The sequence below is a fragment of the Durio zibethinus genome, chromosome 4 (genome assembly GCF_047325235.1).
Source record: "Durio zibethinus cultivar Kanyao isolate XHJ-2024 chromosome 4, ASM4732523v1, whole genome shotgun sequence".
Taxonomy (NCBI): domain Eukaryota; kingdom Viridiplantae; phylum Streptophyta; class Magnoliopsida; order Malvales; family Malvaceae; genus Durio; species Durio zibethinus.
In genome coordinates, this window is record NC_143165.1 from 630,111 (window position 1) to 654,953 (window position 24,843).

The 24,843-nt window shown below is 30.5% G+C and overlaps 1 protein-coding gene and 1 pseudogene across 2 annotated transcripts; both read left to right on the plus strand.

Annotated features, from left to right (window-relative positions):
- Window positions 1-11,147: 11,147 nt before the first annotated feature.
- LOC111287433 (uncharacterized) lies at window positions 11,148-18,319 on the plus strand. The gene is made up of 9 exons (XM_022878008.2): window positions 11,148-11,659; window positions 12,676-12,861; window positions 14,731-14,823; window positions 15,185-15,367; window positions 15,481-15,583; window positions 15,674-15,859; window positions 16,016-17,208; window positions 17,399-17,811; window positions 17,896-18,319. Exons 1-9 carry the CDS (start codon window positions 11,432-11,434, stop codon window positions 17,954-17,956), a joined length of 2,646 nt encoding a protein of 881 aa, XP_022733743.2. The 5' UTR covers window positions 11,148-11,431; the 3' UTR covers window positions 17,957-18,319.
- An 835-nt stretch (window positions 18,320-19,154) lies between these two features.
- Window positions 19,155-23,943, plus strand: LOC111287407 (putative serine/threonine-protein kinase WNK5; annotated as a pseudogene). Its single transcript, XR_016341325.1, has 7 exons — window positions 19,155-20,262; window positions 21,140-21,407; window positions 21,503-21,726; window positions 21,850-22,007; window positions 22,087-22,402; window positions 22,752-23,097; window positions 23,249-23,943. The product of XR_016341325.1 is annotated as a putative serine/threonine-protein kinase WNK5 (transcript).
- The last annotated feature ends 900 nt before the right edge of the window (window positions 23,944-24,843 follow it).

A 24,843-nucleotide genomic window follows, 5' to 3' on the forward strand; every position in this document is an offset into this window, starting at 1 on the left:
AAAAGAAAAGGCAAGAAAAAAAAGTAAAAATGAACAAAAAAAGTAAAAAAAAATGATTGAATGGCAAGTGTGAAAAATGAAAAGATAGAAAAAGAAGCCCTAAAAAGAATTCTGTGTATAAGATAAAATAATCCTTGATTTAATCACCCTTAAATAAATTTTGGACCTATTTATCCTTTTTTTTACAACCTCGAACATTGGCTTATATTACATCCTAAAAAAATTTATATTGGATCAAGCATGAATGTTTAAATTAAGAAGCACTTCTTTAAAGAACTACAATAAAACTTGTAAATCATTTGCTCTCTTTCATTGCTAAGATACCTATTTGATCTAACAACTCATTTTGAATGAAATTGGAATTTTAAAGTGCAAGGTGGAAACAAAAAACAAACAAAGAAAAAAATAAGAAAAAAAAGAAACGAGGTTCTATGGTGAAAACCTTTAAAAGGGTGATCTAGAGTAAATATGAATACTTTGAAGCCAATTCTGTGCATAGAAAATAAAAAAAACTAGTAGGAAGCCACTTTAATTTTTGAAAGATCCAAGAATGTTGATGCTCTAGAAGTTTGAAATCTATCAAGGGATTAATTTTAAATATTTGAGCCTTTTTCTTTCATTTCTAAATGATCTTTCAAAATTTTAAGCCCATCATAATTGACCTTGATATTTATCTAAATGTCATATTTGAAAACTAAAAAAAGCATCGAAATGTTTGGTTTTCAAAAGATTCTTGCTTTTAAAAAAATTTATATCTCATTTGTGAGCTCCGATTAAAAGTATACATCCTTTTTGTTTCCTTCAAATGGTAAACCTTTCTTGAATAAACTAAAACTTTAATATGTTGAACCATTTAATCCATTGTCACATTTTTCATTTCTACTAGGGAGTACCAATTTTCAAAAAACTCTAAAGTCACATTTGTTTGGATATTTCATTGTTTGTGACCATAGAAATTTAATTATATGGGCAATTTTGTTCGTCATTTTAAAAAAATTTTGAATGATTAATTATGCATTTTTGTGAAAAATAAGAAAATCGTATTTGGGTGTAAAAAATATTCTCAAATTATGAGAACCTTTAGACTAGTTTGGATTCAAAAAAGGAAAATGTTTTTGATGAAAAATTATAAGAAAAAGAAAAAAATTATTTTATAAGTAATGTGGTGGTTGTCTTTTTTATTTTGTTATCAAGTCCAAAATACATGTTGCATGTTGTATGAAAATGGAAATAAAAAGGAAAATGTGTTGAAAAATGAAAGAAAAATTGATAGAGCACATTTGAAAAGATAAAAAAAAGTAAAAATTGGTAAAGAAATGAGATGAAAACAAGTGAAAAGATAGGAAAAAAATAAGTTGGAAAACCCGATTTGATGGATAACAAAGAATAAATAAAATTGGAAAGGAAAATTTTTGGAGAAGGGTATTTTTAGCATCCACAACGCACATTTACGTCACTATTATTATACATTGGTGTTTGCATCTATGTCAGGACATATGCATCCTAGAAGTCTTTATATTTGCATTAGCATTTTTTAAATGAAATTTTATAGTTGCAAGCAACATTCACATTATTGAAAAAATAAAACAGTTGAATTTGCAAATTTGCATTCATACCATTAGGGCTTTTGTATCATACGTGAACATTTGCATTTGTATTGGTAAAAGGCATTTGCATGTGAAAAACTTGTTATTGCATATTTGTCGAATACATTTATGCCATGAAAATTTACATTTACATCATTGTAGGGCATTTACATGGAAAAAATATTGATATCTGCATTATAGAGATAAGTTTGGCATCTGCATCTTTGTTAAGGTATGTTTCCATTGTGGAAAATCATTCATATTGCAAATCACAATAAAAAAATTTTACACTTATGATCATTTGCATTGGTGAAAAGACATTTACATTTTTGGATTGGACATTTATATTTATATCATAACTTCATTTGTCAAATTTGTAAACAGTGAAAAAAGTAATGTGGACATTCTTTTAGGTTTTGAAAAAAATAAAAGTAAAAAAAAAAAAAAGAGAAAAGGAAATTGTTAAGAAAAAAGTCTATCAAGGAAAAATAAAAGAAAGAGAATTTATCAAAAAAAAAGAAAGAAAAATAGCAAAAATAAAAAAAATGATCTATCATAAAAAAAATAAGAGAGAAATAAGAAAAATAAAAAATAGTTTGACAAGAAACTAAAATGTCAGAAGGTTTTGAAGAGTCAAAAGAAAAAGATTTGCAAAAAATGGATGGGTTGTTAAAACAATGATTCAAAAAGATAAGGGACAATACAAAATAAGATTTAAGTTTAGTTTAATTGGCACTTAAATTGTAAGCCCAGTTTAACTAACATTTAGATTTAAGCCTAGTTTAGCTACCATATAAATTTTAAGTCCAGTTTAACTGACATTTAAATTTAAGCCTAATTTAGCTGGCACTCATATTTAAGTCATGTCTAGCTAGCACATGGATTTAAGCTCAGTTTAGCACTTAGATTTTAAGCCCAGTTTAGTTGGCATACAGTTTTAAGCCCAGTTTAGCTAGCGTATAGATTTTAAACCCAGTTTAGCTAATACTTATATTTAAGCCCAGTTTAGTTGGTATTCAAATTTAAGCCCAATTTAACTGGCACTTTAAGCTTAGATTAACGAATACTCGAGCCTAGATTAGTTGACACTCAGATTTTAAGCCCAATAAAATTGGCACTAGTTAAAAAAATATTATGATTAAGTTTTCTTCAAGATTACTCGGTAGTGATATCCGAATCAATTTGCATCTTTATTCAATGGTGATATCTATGTATTCATATTCGTATATCATTAAAGTTTTATCGGTGGTGATATCCAAGTAATCATGTTTAATTATCATTTGCATATTCACTTGGTGGTGATAATCAAGTTCCTTTCGATGATAACACTTGAAATTCAAAAAGTTTTAAAATTTTGAATGATTCATTTCAAAAAAAGATTCGTAAGGCTTTTTGGTAGAATATTTTAAATTTTAAAATTTCAAGGCATCTTTTTAGAGGAGTATTTGTAGATGTCGAGATTTATAAGTCCTATTGGCAAAATATTTTAAAACTTAAAGTTTCAAGGCTTCTTTTTAGAAGAGCATTTATAGGTGTTGAGACTCATAAGACTTCTGAACATAGTTTCTAAGTCCTTTAGGTGAAATTTGTAAGTCTTTCAAGCCGAATCTATTTTTAGTGTCATAATTTGTAAATCCTCAAGGCAAAATATTTTAAATTTCAAGTTAAGATTTTAAAATTTTTGAAACCTCTTATGGCAAAATAATAATAATAATAATAATAATAATAATAATAATGAAAAAAAATAAAAAAGAAAAACAAAAAAGAAAAAAAAAGGCACTTAAACTAAAATCTTAGAAAAGGTGGTTTGAACCAAAAAAAGAATGGTGGTTCAATCCTAATCGTTTTCATTTCTTAACTCGTGATTCAGTCTCAGTTATTTTTATTCTTCAACTTGCGATTCATTCTTAGTTATTTTCATTCTCTGACTTGTGATTTAGTCTCGGTCATATTTATCCTTAGACTTGTAGATCAGTCCTAGTCATATTTATTCTTCAACTCATGATTCAATTCCGATCATTTTTATTTCTCTACTTGTAGCCCAGTCTCAGTAATCTTTATTTTCTGACTCACAATTCAATTCATTCATTCTATTTTACAATCCAAGTTCAATTCAGATCATCTTCAACATTATATGCCTTTTAAAAGTAACAATAATAATAATTAAAAAAAGTACAAAACAAAAAAAACCTAATAAAAAAAGGAAAAAAAAAACATTAAAAAAACAAAAAAACATTAAAATTTTTTTGAAAAAACCCAAATCATTAACTTTAGACAAAATTGTAGTTATGTTTTTGCCCTATTCCTAATTCTCATAAATGTGTAAAGAGAAACAGTTGTAAACACCAAATTTTATCTCGATAAGTAGGTTTCAATTGATTTTTTAGTCTGATTGCACATTTTAATTGGAGCTAAATTTGATGCTTTAATCAAATTTACCCTTTAAGCCTAAGCCATTTTTTTATTATTAATTAAATTACCTTAAAATCCAAGAAAAGCCAATATGGTAGCTCAATAAGAACATTGGTTTTTTTTAGACTGTTGAATCCAAATTGGGTATTATTCTAAGCTTTTCTATTTTCACTTGATGTTTTGTTTGATTTTAACATAAATTCATTGATTTTTTACTCCCTTAACTCTACCACTTACCATTTTAAGCTTTTCGATTTTTAATCGATTTTTACCTACTAACCTTAACATACCTTCATAAAAAAACTCAATGTTCAAAAAGCAGCATGCTTCACTAGTCCCAAAAAGTTAGAAGCCATTGCTGTATTTCTGCTATACTAATCTAAGAAAACAATTCCAAGGTGATTAACTCATGGTTGAATAATGGGATTGAAGAAAGGAACATGAATTATTTATATTTTAGGGACCATTTAAACAAAAGAAGGCTTTTTAAAAAAAATCCATTCGATTATAAAAAAAAAAAAGCTTGCAACAAAAGTCTCAAACCCTAAACGCAAACTATCCCAACTCCATCCCAAACCACAGTAGCACTAAGCATCCTATTCCATGTTCATTGCACCTAACCTTCACCCCATTGTGACCACACATCTCACTGTATGCACCCATTCCCACATTCGCACCACTACTAGACCTCAAACCTCCACACTAGAAACCATGCCATCATTAGCCATTAAACTATCCTCTACCATCACCAATCACCACCATTGTAGACCACCATCACAGCCCGTGTAAAATGCCACCACAGCCCCAAGGCTTTTGACCTCCATTAGTAAAAATCACCCCTACACGTACCCAGAACCAAGCCTTTACACTTTAACAAAAAAATCAAGCAAACTATAACCCAACCCATATACCAACACCCCAACTAACCCTCGGTAAAACTTAGACTCGCCCGCATCCTTGCTTGTGCCAACACTGGCACTAATACCGAGTTTGTTCCAACACCTCAGCCTCTCATAATAAAAAATGACCCATTGTCAAAAAATTCTCAAATAAAAAAAAAAACCTTTCATTTGTTTCTTTTTTCTGTAAAAAAAAATGTCCCAATCAACACAAACCATAAGAACAATAGTCATAATAACAAAAAAAGAAAAAATCGAGGATGAGAATGGGGATTATTTTCAATTAAAATAGTTTATATGTTTTAGAGATCTTTTGGAAAAGGAAAAAAAATGAAGTAAAAAAATGAGAAATTAAGAAAAAAAAAGTGAGTAGGCATTAGGTTTAAGAAGTAGGAAAAAGGAAAAGTAAAGAAAAAGAAGAAGAAAAAAGGAAAAATAAGAGAGAAAAAAAAAAGAGAAAAAATTTGAGAAAAGAGATTAAAAAAATCAAAAAGAGAGATTTTTTTATAAAAAAAAAAAGAAAAAAAGGCTTTAAAATGCCAAAAAAAAAAATGGAAGGTAGGTTTGAAAAGTCAAGTCAAAAAAATTTTGAAAAATAAAAGAAAAAAAAATTTGAAAAGTCAAATAAAAACTTCAAAAAGTCAAAAAAATGAAAAGTAAAAAAAAACCTTTGAAATGTAGAGAAAAAAAAAGTTAGGTAATATTTGGTTTCATAAAACAGTGCCATTTTTCGTTTTTATTTTTCAAGAAAATAAAAAATATGATTGAAGATGCATTTGGTAATTGAAAATGAAAACAAGTTTATAAAAAATAAAAATGAAAATGGGTTGAAATATGAAAACAAAAAAAAAAAGAAGATGTTTTCAACTATGAAAATAACATTACTTTTTTCCTTAAATTTTACAAGTTATCATGTTTAAACACTTTATAATGTCATTAATTAATAAATACATATTATATTTTTATAATTAAATAACATTAATAGTAATATTATTGAATATTTTATTTATTTCCTTATTTTTGCATTTTAGAAAACAATTTTTATTTTTGTTTACCAAATACATTTTTAGAAAACAAAAAAAAATAAAAACTATTTTTTTAGAAAATAAAAATAAATAATATTTCTCAATCCAAATAGAGCCTTAACTTTTGAAAAGTAAAAAAAAAAATAAAAAGACTTTGAAAAGTAAACAAAAAAAAAAAGCTTTAAAGTCAAAAAAGTTTGACGAATAAAAAAAATGTGTGCTTTAAACAAACAAACAAAAAAAAGGGAAGAAAGAAGCAGATTAGTTCTATTAAAGGCCAATCGGTTCAAAAGTCTTTTAGACATTGGATTTCATTTTAGGTTCTAATCCAAAACTTTATTTTGAGGTATATTTTATTTTATTCTGTTTATTTATTTTATCATAGTTTTGGTATGTTTCTTCTTGTCAATTTGTTTATGAATGTTTGATATTATGATATTATTTATGTATTGCTTGCAAAAAAATATTTATTTTTTTTAAAAGAGAAAGGATAATTTCTATTTAAAAATATTTTTTAGAAAGATGGTTTTAGAAATTAAAATGGAATAATAGGTTTTTTTTTTAATGAAATGCAATGACTTTCAAAACCTTACCTAGAGTTTGGAGAAAATTCAAATCATGTGTTAAAAATTCTAATTCCTCTTAGATATTGGAGAATTAAAGAATTAAAAATAAAAATTAATTAAGTAAATTAAATTAGAATTTAAAATATAAAGTAAAAATTTTAACAAGTAAATTAAATAACAAATAAAATTTATTTCACTTTTAATTTTTAGAAAGAAAATGGTAATAAATAAATAGGAATAAAATATGCATAAAACTTATTAAATTGGTTGTCTTAATTTTTAGTTTTTATTTGCATAATTTATTTGTTTCATGTTACATTAATATAAAACTATAAAAAAAAAGAGAATTATGAAAACTAAACTTACTTTGAAAGTCTGCTTAGATGTTGAGAATAATTGACAAAGTTTGAATTATCGATGATTCCTATTTTTTCAACAAAAAAAAAAAAAAACCTTTAAAACCCTTAAGCTCCAAAACTCTAAAACCCTCAAAACTCAAAACCTTAAAACCATCAAAACCCTAAATTTTAAAATTCTAAAATTTGAAACCCTAAAATCCAAAATCTTAGAACCCAAAACCTTGAAATCCTAAAATGAGATCCTAAACCCTAAATGCTCAAAACCTTAAAATCTTGACCTAAACCTTCTAAAAACATCCTAAAATTCTAATGATACGTATGAAAATCTTACATGAAATAATTTATTCCTGAATGTCATCTAGAAGATAGAGTATTTAAAAAATTTTATTTCACCAAGTTTTTCGTGCAAGTCCTTAACTTGTAATAATAATAAGATTAAATATAAATAATAATAAAATGAGATCTTAAATATAAATAATCGCATATAAACTCTATCTAGATGTTGGTGAGTTAGGATATTCTCATTACATTTAAGAACTTTATTCTAAAATTGCATTTTATCATTATGCATATCATTTATTAGCATATATGCACTTATCTATTAATTTCATTCATTTCGCATGTTTATGTTTTTTACTATTGTTTCTTAGTTAATTGTAATATCATCAATTTTTTTTCTTTTTGTACAAAATGTTTTTATGAAAAGTATTATTAAAAAAATAGATTTTTAAATAAAATAAAATTAACATTATAAAAGAAATAATTCTTGGTACTCTACCTAAATATTGAAGAGTCATCAACAATTATCATCTACAAAGAATGCTTATTTCATTTTAAGGAATGTTGTGACAAATCTTAAGTAAAAAAAGTTATCCATAAATTCTGCTTAAAAGTTGAAAATTTTTAAGATAATTTTTTAATTTAAAAATTTTCTTAATATTCCTAAACAAATAATTTTAATAAAATTTTTTCTTTTTCAAAAAAAATTAAGGAAATTATTATTAAATTTCAAATTGAAATTATTTTATCTAACACAAAAAATAATGCATAATTAATTAGTATCAATTTTCATGAGCGTTGTGGAAATGCTAATCTTTCCTCATACATAATTGACTATCGAACGTAATTCTATTTTTGTAGACTAAAAATAATCTTTTTGATAAACTTTTGGACTCATTTTATCATTTTATTAAAAAAATAAATTATTTAAGTGATCAATTATACCTATAAAAAATTATTTATGATAATTTTTTATTTTTTTCGATTTTAAAATTTAAACATCTAAGATCTCAAAACTATTATGACAAGTATAAGAGCTAATGTAACCGGGTAGCTTTGCTATAGGAATCGATACCTTAAATTTTTATTTTTCGAAAACGAAAGTTTGAAAAAGAAACAGAAAACGAAATTCTCGAATGCTGCCAATATAAAATACTTGTTTTCTTTTTTCTTTTTTTTTTTCCGATCGAATCCACCCTGGGCCTCAACCTGATGCCAAATGTGGCCCAATATTTCTGTTTCTATCATCTCATAATTTCACCTTTAACATCTTATAATTCAAGTTTGAAATAGAACCTTTTCAATTTAGTGATTTAGTATTTCTAGTTTGAGGCGTAGTTTAATATTATTGTTCCGATTGAAAAAATTTTATATATTGTAAAAAAATTATAATTTATAATTTTGGAATGTTTTAAATTATTGTAAAAAAGTAAAATAAAAAATTACATAATGTTGGAAAGAAAAATTAGATTATTTTTTCAAAATAAATAATTAAATAGAAATTTGATGATTTATTTTTAAATCATAAATTTTCGTAATTAATTTTTACAGGTGATTTATTTTTAAATAAATCATAATGTATTTAATATTATTTTTGCATTTAGGTTTACTAATTAATAATGGATATTTAAAAACAAAATCTTAATATTAAAAGCGGGACGGTGTGCGACAACCGTATATCATATCCATTCACCATGCTTATGAAACAAAATAAACTAGTTTGCCCCGAGTCTTGTCCCGATTTTCAAAAGAATAAACCACCTTTTTCAAGGCGGATTGATGGCCAGTCTATCAGGTGAGTCATGTATTGCGATCTCTACTTGAGGAATTTTTTTTAATTAAGATTTTAATTATAGTATATTTTTAAGATTCGGTGATTTGGGTATTGTATAAATTATTAAAATTTATATATTTATATTATATTTTATAAAAAAATTATTTATTATAATTTGTGTTGATATGAAAATAAAAAGTATATATTTTTATTTTGTTAAATTCATATATAGTAATTATTAAAATTTTAAATCATATCATTTATTTTTATATTACGTTTATATTATATTGTTATGTTATATTTTTAATTATCAAATATGATATTATTGTATTAAATGTGATAATTAATAGTTTGATTTAATGAATTTTTTTTTGCTACATACGAAGAAGTTCGGGAGAGAAAAGATTTTAAACTTTTGACCTTTTCTTTTCTAAGGAGGAGTAACAATAGTTAGGTCAACATTAAAAAAAAAAAAAAAAGTTAGGCCAAATGTGATTCAACAAAATGAGCTTTGTTTTTTTTTTTTTTTTATAAATGTTTTTTACAAAGAAGCTTATAATCTAAAATAAAAGAAGAGATCATAAAGTATTGAGATTTAAATATTAAAAATTTTGATTTATTAGATATTAATTTTTAAATTTGATTGGATAAAATAATTATTAAATCTTGAATTTAATGTAATGAATTTTAATATATGTCATCTCAATTGAATGAACTAAGTCAATTAAATTTTGGATTCAAAGTAATAAATTTTAATATATGAAGAGAAGATATTACTTTATTAATATAATAATATTTAAATAAAAGAAAAAAGATATGAAAAATAAATTAAAAGTAAAAAAAGTAGAATTAAGTATGATTTTGAGACATATAAAAAGAATAAATTATTAAATATAATAGTAAATTTTTTAATTCTATAAGCGGGATTAAATTGTGATATATGTTCTTTAGTTTATATTTAAAAAATAAAAAATAAATTTTTTAAAAAATAAGATATGTGTTACTATTTTAATTTGTTTATAAAATTAAAAAATTTCACTATATATGTATCAAATTTTTTTAAAAAAATAAAAGATGAAAAAGACAATGTGATAGATTGTTGGTGGAATTTAAAAGTTACATTATTAGTAATTTAATAGGATAATAATGCATAAAAGAAAGAAGGCAGCAATTTTTTTCCCAAGATTTATATATTTTTTTAAACTCTATAAATGAAATTAGATAGTTATAATTTATATATAATAATTTTATTTATTATTTATTGATATATATATATATATACACACTAATTGGACATAATTGGGAAAAATTTTCATTGTGAATTTATACAATAATTTTTTATATTAAAATTGCTAAAATTGACAAAAAAAAGAGTTAATATTAACTAATATATTAATGATTAAAAATATATTTTAATGAAACATGTGTCAATTGTTAAGTCCTATTTATGAAACTTAGAATTTCACTATGGAGATATAAAAAAAAATGTGACAATTGTATGTAAAATTTAAAATTTTCACTATTTGTATATTTAATAGTTAATAGGATAACCATCATTCATTAAAGGGAAATAAGGCACCGAATAAAAATTTTCCAAGATTTTTGTTAATACTTCAAGAGAAAAATTTACGCGAAAGAGTTTAAATAATGCATTTAAGAAAAAAGTAGTAAGATAGGAAATTAAATTAATTGTTTTTTTTTTTTGGCTAAATAGATTAAAAAAAAAGCTTTTGACTTAAAATTTAATAACTATCAAAGTTTTTATCATTTTTTTAATTAATTAAAATTTTAAACATTTATTTTTATTAATTGAATCATTATAATAAAAAATAATTAATTATTTTTGTTTAATTGATAATTTAATTGAATAAAATTTACGTTTAAGGGTTAATTTTTAGATAAAAATAAATACTTAAATATTCAATTAAATTAAAGTAAAAATTTCATAATTTAATTGATTATAATAAAATATAAAAAATTTATTAATTTTTCTTTGATAAATTTTTTACCCTTTACTCTTTTTTAAAACGGTTTTCCCTTTGATGGGGAATGGAGGCACGTTTACCCTAACAAAAATGGCAAGCAGTGCTGCCGCGGTTAAAACTTAGCAAGTGAAAAAAAAAATCGTCACTAAATAAGATTAAAAAAAAAAAAGAAATAATCAATTAAATAGAAAAGGAAAAAAATTTAAACGGTCAATTGATCCCAAAAAAACTTTAAAAATAACTTCTGGTCGCACTCTTTTATATTCTACATTTTACGACCACCAAATTTTCCGTTCAAAAGATAGAATCCACAGTTGCACCGCCGTTTTGTTGTAATTTTCCTGCCGTTTTATGCTTTTCTCCCCTTTTGAAACCCTGTTCGTGCAAAATATCCTTCAAATTAAGAAATAATAAAAAAACGTGTTTAGATCTGAAGGCGCAGTTGGATTGGGGGGGCGGCGTATCGAAGCGCTTGAATGATCGGACGTTCTGTTGAGTTCTGAGGGTGGAGAACTGGTTTCCGTTGGGAGGAGAGGGTGGTTTTTGATGGGCGATCACCGAGATTGGTCGCCAAAATCAAACGACGTCGTGTCTAACCAGAGGTCTTCATCGTCATCGAATCAAGCGGGGATTGGTGCAGAGTATTTGCAAAAGGCTGAGGAAGCAACGCAGGGGATCATAGCCCAGGTTCAGCCAACGGTTATTTCAGAAGAAAGGAGAAAATCGGTCGTCGATTACGTTCTGAGACTAATTAGGAATCATCTTGGTTACGAGGTCAGATTATCAAACATTAATGAAGCTTTTAATTATCATCGTATATGCTATAATAATAATAATAATAATATTATTATTATTATTATTATTTGATCGAATGTTAACATTGTGTAATTAGTGAGTTAGTTGGAAATTACTACTCTATTTGTTATATTTTACTGGGAATGGATTTTTAGAATGGAGTTGAGTTTAAAACTGAACTCTTATGTAGTTTGGAGTAACAGGAAAAAGAATTCCAAATTTAAGAGAAAATAAGGTTAGTATTTATTGATTAAATTAGAATGAAGAGTGGTGGCAGTTTGTTTTTGTTATTAAAATGGTTTCAAGAGGGGACAAAGTGGAGTGTAAGGTAATGTGGTTTCCGACAAAGGGTTGCTCCGTCAGTTGATTATGTAGAAGGTGGAGTGTGGGTCATTGGTAATTCTCTATTATCCTGTCCTAACCATATGTCCTTTGTAGATGAAAGTTGTTGATAAGACCTAATAGTTGTTATAGATAGATATCAACCCAAATGGAACTTACAAATTCTGTTACATGGATGAGGTTCTATCGTGTTAATGTTCCATTGTTATGACTGTCAAAGGTAGCCAACTTCTCTTCTATTGGTAGTTGGATGGAATGATAAGACTATTGATGGGGTGCTTTTGAGTATTTGACGTCTATGATAGTATTACTTTTGTTAAATTCAGTTCATTTACCCTGAATTAGGTTATCAAGGGGTTTTTTAGACTTACTCCAAGTTAGCAAAGCCCTTAATTGCAATTACCTTGGATTGTAAAAGTCAATTGGAAAATTTATCATTTAATGTTTGCAGCTGAAAGGAACCTGGTTGTTGTTGACAGACCAATATGTACATTTTATTTCAATAACATCAGTAGTCATATATGTCTCATTGTCTTTTTATTTTTCTTGTTTTGATAGCTTTTTATTGCTTTGATCATGAAGATAAGAGCATTTTATTTGAAGTAGTGAACAGTTTAGATAGATATTAATAATTTATCTTGTATTTATTTCAGGTATTTCCATTTGGGTCAGTGCCCTTGAAGACCTATCTTCCTGATGGAGATATTGATTTGACAGCCTTTGGTGCCCTAAACTCTGAGGAGGCTTTGGCCAATGATGTATGTTCTGTTCTTGAAAGAGAAGACCAAAACAGAGCTGCAGAGTTTGTGGTGAAGGATGTCCAATTAATTCGGGCAGAGGTTTTTAACTTCCTAACATGTTGCTACAGATCTTTTCTTAGTCAATATTATTTGTATTTTGCTTATGTAGGAGACTAACCTGTTTATATTAGGTTTACTTCATCCCTTATTTTTTTTGTTGACATTTACATCTATCTGCATTTTGAGTTTCCCCACCTTGACCATTTATTTTAGTGTTATTATTACCTGGACAAATGAGCAGAAAAGTAATTTGATGCATCCACATGTTTTCTCTTTGTCATTTTGATGAATGTTATTTCTGGAGAAACACAAGGACTAATGATTTCTATGCTTAGATGGAGATAAATGCTATCCCCACGAAAGAGTTTCTCCAATTAAATGTTATACACTTAAAGACCACAATAATTTTTCCACTTTTGGCTTTGTACATAATTTGTCTGGTCATCTCTGCTTCTTAATTGTAGTCCATTGCTGATTGCTGAGGGGCACAATGATTTCCAGATCATTGCTGGTATCTCTACTGATCAGTTTGGGTGGGTTGAACCTGTGACATAGACAATGTATGCTTAAAAGTTAAAACCCTATCCATGACTGAGGGTGGGATGTTTTGACTGGACTATGGGGGCAACTGGTGTAACTGATAACTAGAACACGTACAAAAGAACATTATTATATCTTCTTCTTTTTTATATCTTTCTGAACCTGTGAAATTGTGCATACTTAAATGCAGCTCCTATCTCAAGTTAATGGACAGTCAAGTAATACTCTCATTCCTTTATGCATGTTTTCAAACCTTGTCTAAAAAGGCAACAAGGTCTGAAAGTTGAAATATAGAAAGAGCAGATGAATATAGACAAAGGTAATGCTGAACTTATAGACCATTTTAATTGCATTAGCTCTGCCAGCCTGTTAGCATGGAGTTGTCATTCTAGGTTATTTTTAGATGAAGTCATTCTAGGTTATTTTTAGATGAATAGAGAGGGTGACCTGTGATGTAAAGTTCAAAATACATTACTTGATTATCTCTACCTCTTGACTGAGAAGTATTTTAAAGTTGTTGCAAATCAATTGATCCTAGGCATACGAGTACTATTAATGCTTAGTTATAGAGCGAACTGAGGGAACAGTAATCTAAGATATTATACATGATTTGTAAATTTGGCTTGGTGACAAAAGGCCAATATTTGGCTTCCTTGATGATGCACCAGAAGTACTTTGAGCAAGAGAATATGTATGAATGTCATTCTCTAATCAAACATACAAGCTCACTGCTAGAGTATAGTAATGTTTGATTCAATGAATAATGATTGACATAACAGTCTCTCTTACTTGTAAACTATGTTGCCTACGAAGTTTGTTTTTTGTGTCATATCATAGATCCTAACTACATGTCTCAAAGTTGTATTTTCTTTTCTCAAGAACAAAAGCAAAACTTTTATAAGGTTTATTTTTTGCTGAAACTTTAACTAAGCTTCAGCAAGAGTTCAACCCTTCATGTTTTGTGCCATTTTGATATTTGTGACAACCATTCATTTTATAAATATCAGATTCAGTGGTTTTTGCAGCGATGTTACTGTTTTCCCCCTGATAAATATCCTTTGTTACAGTTTTTCAAGTTGATCTTATTTTTCAATTTGTGGACTGCAGTATATAACTATGTTGTGTATAAAACACATTATTGTGTATCCATGGCCATATTCAAATATGTTAGTTCTTTTACTAGGCGAAGACTTTACACGTGTTTCTTTACCATCCCAGATTTCATTGGTATGCATGGTAGAAATGATTGCATATTCATATGCTCTTGCATTATTTGAGATGATTTTTTATTGTAACAATGTACATTTCAGAAATCATTTGTTATCATATGTAGCTGGTCATCTTTAAATTTGGCTTCTCTGGTGGCAGGTTAAGCTTGTAAAGTGTCTAGTGCAGAACATTGTGGTAGATATCTCTTTTAATCAGTTGGGGGGGCTATGTACGTTGTGCTTTCTTGAGCAGGTATGGTACATTATCAAAAATTTGCGTGTGAATGAAAGCCGTTTACTTTCAAGTTAATTGAGTTCATCTGCAAATAGACAAAAAAAAAAAAAAAAAACGAATTGCTCTCTCTCCCTCTCTCTCGTTAAATATATGACAATCAACTTCTTCCCCTTTCTGATTTCATGTTTTCATGTTTGCAGAACTTTGTTAAAATTGAGATATGGATATAAAATCTCTGTTATTCTATCTTTCTGTATATGTACATGTTGGGAGAGCTGGCATGGTTATAGGGGTAGGGGTGGCTGTATCATATTGGATATCAGCAGAAATGTGCCTTTTTTTTTTTTTTCATAAATTAACATCCCCAATAACTTTACAGGTTGATCGTCTTATTGGAAAAGATCATCTATTTAAACGCAGTATTATACTGATAAAGGCTTGGTGCTACTATGAGAGCCGTATTCTTGGGGCTCATCATGGTTTGATTTCTACCTATGCTTTGGAGACTTTGGTGCTGTATATTTTCCATCTATTCCACTCATCACTTGATGGTCCTTTAGCGGTGAGTGCTGCAGGGATATTGGCAGTGTAAACTAACTGATCACATAAATGTAACTGATTGATATATTTCAGGTTTTATATAAATTTTAAATGTAACTGATTGATATGTTACAGGTTTTATATAAATTTTTGGATTACTTTAGCAAATTTGATTGGGAAAACTACTGCATCAGTTTGAATGGTCCGATCCATATATCCTCCCTGCCAGATATTGTGGGTGAGCAACTTCATTTTACTTTCATGCCCAATTGTGTTTATTCTACTTTATACATGATTAAGTTGCTTATGTCATTGATCCTTTTTGCAGTTGAGATGCCTGAAAATGGTGGGGGGGATTTACTGCTCCGCAATGTTTTTCTCAGGGAATGTGTGGAAAAGTTCTCAGTTCCATCAAGGGGATTTGAGACTAATTCGCGCACATTCCCTCAAAAGCATCTAAACATTGTAGATCCTTTAAGAGAAAACAATAATCTTGGTCGCAGTGTAAGCAAAGGTAGAATCACTTTTCCGTAAGCAAATTCCATTATTCATTTCTTTTGAACTCAAAACTTCTAAGTCTTGAGGATAGGAGAAAAAATGGTTGTTTAGTGATTCTTGAACTGATCAAGAGGGACAAAAGGTCAATCATAATATACCTTTTCCTTTGTAGGGAACTTTTATCGTATAAGAAGTGCTTTCAATTATGGGGCTCGGAAGCTGGGGTGCATTCTTTCCCAGGCAGAAGAAAGCATAGCAGATGAACTTCGTAAGTTTTTCTCAAACACTCTGGATAGGCATGGAAGTGGACAGAGGCCTGATGTTCAAGATCCTGCCTCGTTGTCTAGATTCAGTGGATTTGGTGCAACATCATCAGTTTCAGGTACAGAGTCATGTCAAGAAGATCAAACCTTTTATGAATCAGAATTTTCACATGCAAGTACCATGCCTGGGAATTATGGATCTGATAATGAGGGATCATTGCACAAAGTCAGCAATGGTAATGTATCTGGAAGGGAAACAAATTTTAGTAGAACCCTTAATGAACCGCAAGGTTCTGCAAATGCTATGAGTGTTTCAGAAGTCCGTCTCTCTGGGGATGCTTTAGACCTGGCAACCGCCAGAATTCAAGGTCTTGTAATTTCAAATAATGCACATAAATCTTGCCCTCTGAATGCAGAGGACGGTGTTTCTTCATTGGAGAATGTACGACATGCACCTCATCTCTATTTCTGTAGCTCATCTTTGGATAATGGAGATATAAGAAATGGAAATGCAGAATGCAAACAATCAGAAAATTCTGGCTTGACTGAAAAGAATATGACTTCTGGTATTCTTCCAGCAACCAGTGAGGAGCTGGGTACTAATGTACATGGTGATCACAGCAAGAATCAGTTGGTTGTTAGTCAAGGGGTTCAGTACCCTGTTGGATTGAAGCACCATCCCTTGATTTCAAGTTCTGCTTCGTCATCTGAGGATTTATTTCCTGGATATTCCAGTTATCCGGCTTCCACTAGTGCTGCTGGGAGTCAGGAAGCTTTGAGCTCATTGTCAGATCTTTGTGGGGATTATGATACTCACTTACGTAGTTTGGATTGTGGCCGCTATGAATATACGATCAGTGCTTCTGCTCCTTCAATTTCTTCACCTTTGGTTTCTCAGTTACAGAGCAAGAATTCATGGGATGTAGTACGACAGTCAGTGCAGTTCCGGCGAAATGCAATTTCCCCGATAAATGCTAATGGTGTTGTACCACAGCAAGCCTACTATTCCATGAACCCAACAATGCTACATGGTTCAGGCTTTGGAATGGAAGAAATGCTAAAGCCTCGAGGAACAGGGACATACTTTCCCAATCCCAACACGGTATACTCATTCTAAGCCTTTGGATTGGGCTTCTAAAACTTATGCTGAAAATATGAAATTTAGCCTCTGTTGCTAACTTGCAGTGGCAGTGTCATAGTGGCATTTTGCTGGTGCTGTTTTTCTTTTGTTAAAATTTTCTGGTTGGGCCCTTGTTGTCTCAATGTGGTTTTATGCTTAAATCTTTTTGCAGAACCATTATAGAGATAGGTCCTTGACATCAAGGGGAAGGAACCAAGCACCAGCAAGGTCTCCGCGCAACAACGGTCCTTCAATTAAATCCCCAGATACTAATTCACCGGAGAGAAGCAACCGTGAGATTGCACAAGTGCAGTCATCAAATCAAGTTGGTGGAAAATCTGGGTCTTTGGATCTCCACCACTTTGGTTCTGAAAAAGTGTTATCCCCTAATGCCAATGGCTCAGTGCATCAGCGAGACAGGGTTGTAGAATTTGGGTCAAAGAGGTCCCTACCATTTTGGCCAGCCTCTACAGAAAGTAACAAGCAACATAATCCAGGTTCCCCTCGCGCTCAAAACTTGAGTGCAAGTCACCCACAATTAGGAATGCAAAGGCCAAAATCAGCCGTGGGCATGGATCAGAACAGGTTTGAGAATTGAGTGTTGAAATTCTATACGGCAGAGTAAATATGTGTACTATTCTCTCTAAGCTTTCTCTTCTAAACATGCAGGATCATTGTACAATCATTCCATTTAAAAAATGAAGAAGATTTCCCACCTTTATCCATCTGATAGCTGTGGAAAGCAATGATCTTAATTTTTGCGGTTGAAAAGTTTGGAAAAATAGAACAATTACAGCTAACAAAGCCAGCCCGAGCCTCTGCTTGTGCGAATATGGCTCTTTGGTAGACATTCCAAAGCTCAATGTCTGGAGATTCATTATTTTTGTGTTTTATTTGTCATAGTTGTACTTTAGCAAGTAATCCATGTATAGGATTTGTTGAATTATGCTTTTTTTTTTTGCCAAGGTTTTGATATCTTTGCCAGTAGCTCTTGGCGAAAAGTGTAGGTACAGATTGTTATTGCTGATTGTTCATGTAAATTATACTGCAAAAATAGTGTTATTTGCGCAGCTGTAACGGTTTAATTCTTCTAGTTATGGCTATCGATGTGGTTCGGTGGTTGCAATACAATTTGATATCTAGCTTTGTGCTGATGAAGGCCATGGCCAAAGTCAGCTTCTGGGCTTATTGCTTTTGCAATCCCTCTCGTAACCTTTCTGGGTTATTCTTTGTTTAGAAAAATGAAATTTGACAATATCATTGAGCTTTTGAGCTTGTTAAATAAGTGAGAAAGACAAACCAAAAAGATTACTACTTGTTTTATCCATCAGATCAGATATTACAAGTGATTAAACTCAAAATATTCTTCTTAAACGTATGAATTTGTCATTTGATGCCACATGGTTTGTGACTTGAGACAAATCCCACAAAGAAAAACAAAAATTTTGGCACTATCAGATTCTGAACTTTACTAAATTTTCTACACAAAAATAATGATGTCAATTGCATATTTAGAAATACAAAATGCTAAGAATAGTTTAATATGATTCATATAATTATTTTTAAAAAAATAATATTTAATAAATTTGAAATTTCATAAAACTATAAAAAAAAAAAAAAAGGGAAAAGAAAAGATTGTAACTTTGTTGACTCTTTCTTCTTCAATAAAAAAGGGTGGTGACTGCATACCTAAAACTAAATATCAGGTTGAAGTTAACACTTAAGATTACTTGAAATGGTCTATTTTTTATAAAATATATATATATATATATATATATATATATATATAGAAGTGTTGATTAAGAGGCAAATTGATTTTTTTTTCCTTTTCTCAATTCTCATTTTAAATGTACCCAATTTACCATTCTTTTAAGTTATTTAATTATAATTATAATTACAATTTTATTTATACATGTGTTCAGCCCCAATGTCAGCTTCAGCCTCAGCAGCAGCCAGCAGCCAATGTGTTCTATCCTGAGTCCTGACTTTTGACATTTAATTCTAAAATCTGTCATTGGACTCACTCTGTCAAATTGCGTCAGCTCTTTTATTTGGCGGAGAGGGGACCGCACCGCACTTAACCTCAACTCTTCCATTTCATTAGCTTCTCATCTTCTTGTCAGTTTGTATATTTTTACCACCAACACCAACCCTCCACCATTTTTTTGCCTTTGACACAGCTGTCTTGTTGATTTGCAATCCGAAAAGCCTTTCAGACTATCTCAAAATCTTTAATCTTTCGGTTCATCCGAAGCTGAAAATCTATGTTTGGGATTGCTCTCTCCTCCACAATGGTGCTGTCAAAGCGTGGCCATTGGTTTTTCAAGTTTAGAAGTCTAGTTTCTTGTCAAAGTCCCACTCCCACTTATCACTATCTTTTCAATTTGTAGAAAATAGTTCTCCTCCACAAACCATTTTTGATCATTTGCTCAACAAAAGGCTTTTCTTTTCCTTTTTGTTTCTTCTTTCTTTTACCATTGGCTGACACAGAATATTCACTTTCCCTACCATACCAATCTCTCCACAGTCCTTCCCACACGCCCACAGTTTTCTTTGGGCTTCGGCTTCTTTCTCTCTAAAAATCTTTCTGTATTAACCAACATATGGTCTTAACTCTTGTCTTTCTCTCAAAAGGCTTAATGGTTTCCAAGGACTACTTCGACTTCTCACGTGCAGGTGTGGAAATGGCTTGGATTATGCTCAGTGTCGATTACTCAAGGCTCTTTTGGTTATTGTTTGGCGTCTTTTCCTATGAAAATCATGAAGGAAAGCCTCGGATCCTCTATTGCATCCCCCTTACTAATCATCAACTTTCTTTCTTCCATAAATTTGTCTGCCTTGTTCTTGAATTACACTAGTAGATAAGTATATTTGTGTTTTGAAGTTACATATAATATTACAATAAGCTAGACCGAGAGGTTTTGAAGGTACCTGATTTCTCGGACCATGTACAAAACACGTCTAGGAGGATGTGTTGATGCAGTTAAATCTCAGCTTGGATACGTTGAAACCGATCCATCTGGTCGGTATGGGCGTGTAAGTTTTCTTCGATTCATTGACTCTAAAGTCTTTGCTTTTTGATTGATGCGTGAATTGAAGATGAACTTTGATAGCTTAACTAAGCCTCAACAATACAAAATCAGCTTTTGAGTAGGAATGAATATTTCCAACATCTTTTGCAATGATAATGGATAATTGCGGGTCATATTGACTTGAGAGTAATTACCCTCTTTTCCGTAACAATTCTTTGGTGCAGCTCTTTTTGAGATGTGGGCTTTTGATTTTTTTTTTTTTATGTGATATTGGGAAGAATCCTCAGAGATCTTAGAATTTTCTTGACTGCTCGATGTTATTTAGATTAATGTCAAAGAACTAGACGGTTTCTAGGAAAACAAATTTCCCATATAATTTTCTTGATAATGTATACATAGTGTCTGCTGCTGCATTAAACATAACAAAGCATGATTGAAATGAATTTGGGTTTAAGCATAATCCATGGTTCAAGATTAGTTCATGATATCCAATATTCCTTTGGTCAACGGCCTTGTGAGATACATAGTTCTCATATAGAATAAGCAAATAACTCCACCACACCACTATTATAATCCGGCTAACAGAGATTCTTTCAATTTCCCTTCAAAACCCGAACAACAGTTTTTGTAGATTTATATATATCTATATTTATATATATATATATATATATATATATTGATGACTCGGTTATAAATATGATTGTAGATACCGGAATATTCAAATTATTTTTGATTCCATAAATTTTCCATATATTAGAATAGGATCCATTAATATCCTGATCATATTGCAAATTAGTGAAGCACATATATAAATGGAGGAATTATGCATTGTTTAAGTTTTAAAATGACTCAATCTGTGATGATACACGAGAATTTCGCAGTTTAGAGAGGTCCTTGGTAAAGGAGCCATGAAAACAGTGTATAGGGGGCATTTGATGAGGTGCTTGGAATGGAGGTGGCATGGAATCAGGTGAAGCTTAATGATGTCTTCCGTTCACCAGAGGAACTGCAGCGGCTTTACTCTGAGGTCCACCTCCTCAAGAACCTGAACCATGATTACATCATACGATTCTGCACATCTTGGATCGACATTGATCGTAGAACTTTTAACTTCATCACTGAGATGTTCACCTCTGGCACCCTTCGAGAGTAATCACAAGACCTTAATTACTGTCAGTTGAACTGATATGTTAGTGAGGTGTTATTGTAGTCTCATTTTTAATATGTTGTAGGATGCAATACAGGTACAGACAGAGGTTCCGGCATGTGGATATGCGAGCAGTTAAGAACTGGGCTCGCCAAATTCTACATGGTCTAGCTTATCTGCATGGCCATGACCCTCCAGTGATACATAGAGATCTTAAGAGTGATAACATTTTTGTCAATGGCCACCTTGGACAAGTCAAGATTGGTGATTTTGGAATAGCTGCCATTCTTCGTGGGTCACAACATGCCCATAGTGTTATAGGTAAGCTCTCAATTTCCATCATCCACTCAAATTTTATAAATTCAAGCAAGTCTGTCTGATTTTCTAGATTATCATATATATCTTTATATATGTTAATTTCTTCAAACCGGCGTAAAATACTAGGTACGCCAGAATTTATGGCACCAGAACTGTATGAGGAGGATTATAATGAACTAGTAGATGTATACTCCTTTGGCATGTGTGTATTAGAGATGCTTACTTTGGAGTATCCATATAGTGAGTGCTCCAATCTGGCTCAAATCTACAAGAAAGTGACTTCGGTGAGTTCTATTCTGTCTCATTAATTCACCACTAAATTAATCTATTACAGTTATGTGCTATGATCCTTCTTTAATCCAGGGAAAGTTGCCAGAGGCATTCTACAGGATTCAAGATGAGGAAGCCAGGAGGTTTGTTGGGAAGTGCCTGGAGAATGTTTCCAAGAGGTCGCCTGCCCATGAACTCTTGCTTGACCCATTTTTGGCCTCTAATGAAGGGAATCTGCTGCCCATCCCAAGTGTCTTGTGCCAAAATCTGACTCCTAATGGCCCTGTTGCAAAGCTAGTGCCTTCTGTTGAGGTTGATCCAAGAAGGAATACTGATATGTCAATAACTAGCACAATGGATACTGAAGATGACACAATTTTTCTCAAAGTACAGATTAAAGACAAGGAAGGTACTGCCTTAAGCTTCTTTTCCTATAAACTTCCTTTTTGTTTTAATATTATTACCATCAATTAGCATCATGTTTACTGTATGAGATATAATATGAGATTTTATTTCTTTGATTTCTGCAAAGATTCATTTAATGCATTGTGAAAAAACTGTGGAGAAATTAATTCCCTCTTGTGATTATATTTCTGTACTATTGTTTACATACTGAAGAAATTCATCCTTCAAAATATCTTTCTTCCTTTAAAATGTTTATTGGACTAATCGAAATCTGTCTTCACAAGGTTTGATTTCCGTCAACATCTGCATAATGCCATCCTGTATGCCTTAATTCATGATTTCCCGTATTACAGGTCTTGCTCGCAACATCTATTTTCCCTTTGACATAGTGAATGACACTGCAGTTGATGTTGCCTTGGAGATGGTGGAAGAATTGGAGATCAATGAATGGGAACCGTTGGAGATTGCTGATATGATAGAGGAGGAGATATCCTCCCTGGTTCCAACTAGGAAGGACTGGGGCTCCTCTCAAAGAGGATCATCAGCACAGCTTTAAGTATGAAGATGACGAAGAATATGATGTCCATAATGGAATCAGCACATCTGCAATTGATGTTTCCTTCCCAAAGTTCCATTCTTCCTATGAAACACAATTTTGTCATGGGAAAAATGTCACTTCTAGTTGCAATTGGCCCCAAGGTACGTTTAGTCTTTTCCAGTAGCTTGACCATCATTTGAAAACCTGTTATCTTGCTTATCCTTCATTGATCTTTGGTGGAAAATACAACTCTTATCTATATCAGTCTTCTTTTGCTGTCCTACATTTAACAAGACATGCTCATTCTTGCAGATGAATTCAGCATTAATTATGTAAGTTCAAGTTGCTGGATGAACTCTTTCCAGTGCTCTAACATGAATTATAAAGGTCATTTAGATTCAAGTCCTCAACATGGGGACCATCCCTGCTTTTCAAAGAACCTCAAATCTGCAAGATTTTGTCCATCAGAGAACCCGAGTACTTACTGCTACAAACAGTGCGACGCACAACTTGATTCATGGAGGTTTTCTCACTCAAATGGCAAGCGGAAGATGACAAAGATTGGTTCACTTGTAGACATATGCAGCCAACTGCTGCACCTATCAATAATGGCAGAGATAAGCCAAAGGCGCTTATATAAGACCATTGGAGCGGTGGAGAGCATTGGATTTCAGGAGCCCGGAGAGGTTTCAGACAAGGCATGTCTTGGTGGCAACCTGAATGAGAGGATTCCATGATCATGACGAAAATTCTGTGGGAAATTTAGTTGGTTAAAATCACTCTAGTCTGTCTGTTAACATTCCAGTTGCTTTCTGGTGTGTGTTCGAGGAGTGATGCTTGTACAAGTTCTGAATCTTCATTCTGGTTTAGTTGAAAAATTACTGCAACTAGAATTTATTCCATAAGATATCACTATATATATATATATATATATTTGGCTTGAAGAAACTTTGTTGTTATAGAATTTCTATATATTGGACTGAAAATGAAACATATTTTTATTCTTAGATTCTGATAGATATTTGTTCCTCAGACAATAAATTCTGCCAGTGTTTTTGCTACCTGTTCTCATCCCAGAAGGCATGGTAGGCATTGGTAATTTTAGATCTCAAGTTCAATTCTTAATTTCCCTATGTCATGTTACTGATTGGATGATGACAATTTTGATTCTAATTGTTCGGTGAAAAAGTTTTAATTTAATCAGATAATTAAGTCAATAAAAATATTATTAAATAATTAATTAATCACATAAAAATAATAATTAATTGATTTAACACAACCGATCTTATGATCACAACTAAAAAAAAGATTATTAATTAAAAATTAAAAACAAATCAAATCATCGACAATTAATTTTAAACAAATCAATATATATGAATATTTCATTCTTCTTTAATCTTATTTTTGACTCAAATATCTTATTTTTGACTCAAATAAACGTGTATCTTTATAAATTACCTCAACTATATAAATTATTTCAATTTCATCTAATTCACTTGAGCAAAACAATTATAGTATCTACGCGAGCTTGTACAACAGGGTAAAGAGAAAATCCCATGCCCACCAAATAATCCCCACAAGATTTTGTTAGTCACATTGCTATCATATCCATCTGTCACTAACATGTTTACTTACACAAAAAGTCTACCTCAATTAATACTATATATTTACTGTTTTAAATGGGGTTGGCCCGACGACCACTTGCTTAGCAATACCTTTTTCTCCTTCAAAAAAAAAAAAAAAAGTTTTTACCCTTTCATGTATTATTTTATTTAAATAAAAAGATTATTTCAACTCAACTCTTTTGAAAATAAAGATTTGTATTCGTTATAATAAAATTTTCGGTTCATATTAACATAAATTTCTTTCTATTATCAGAGACTATGTGGCATGGCTTTGTCAAAAGA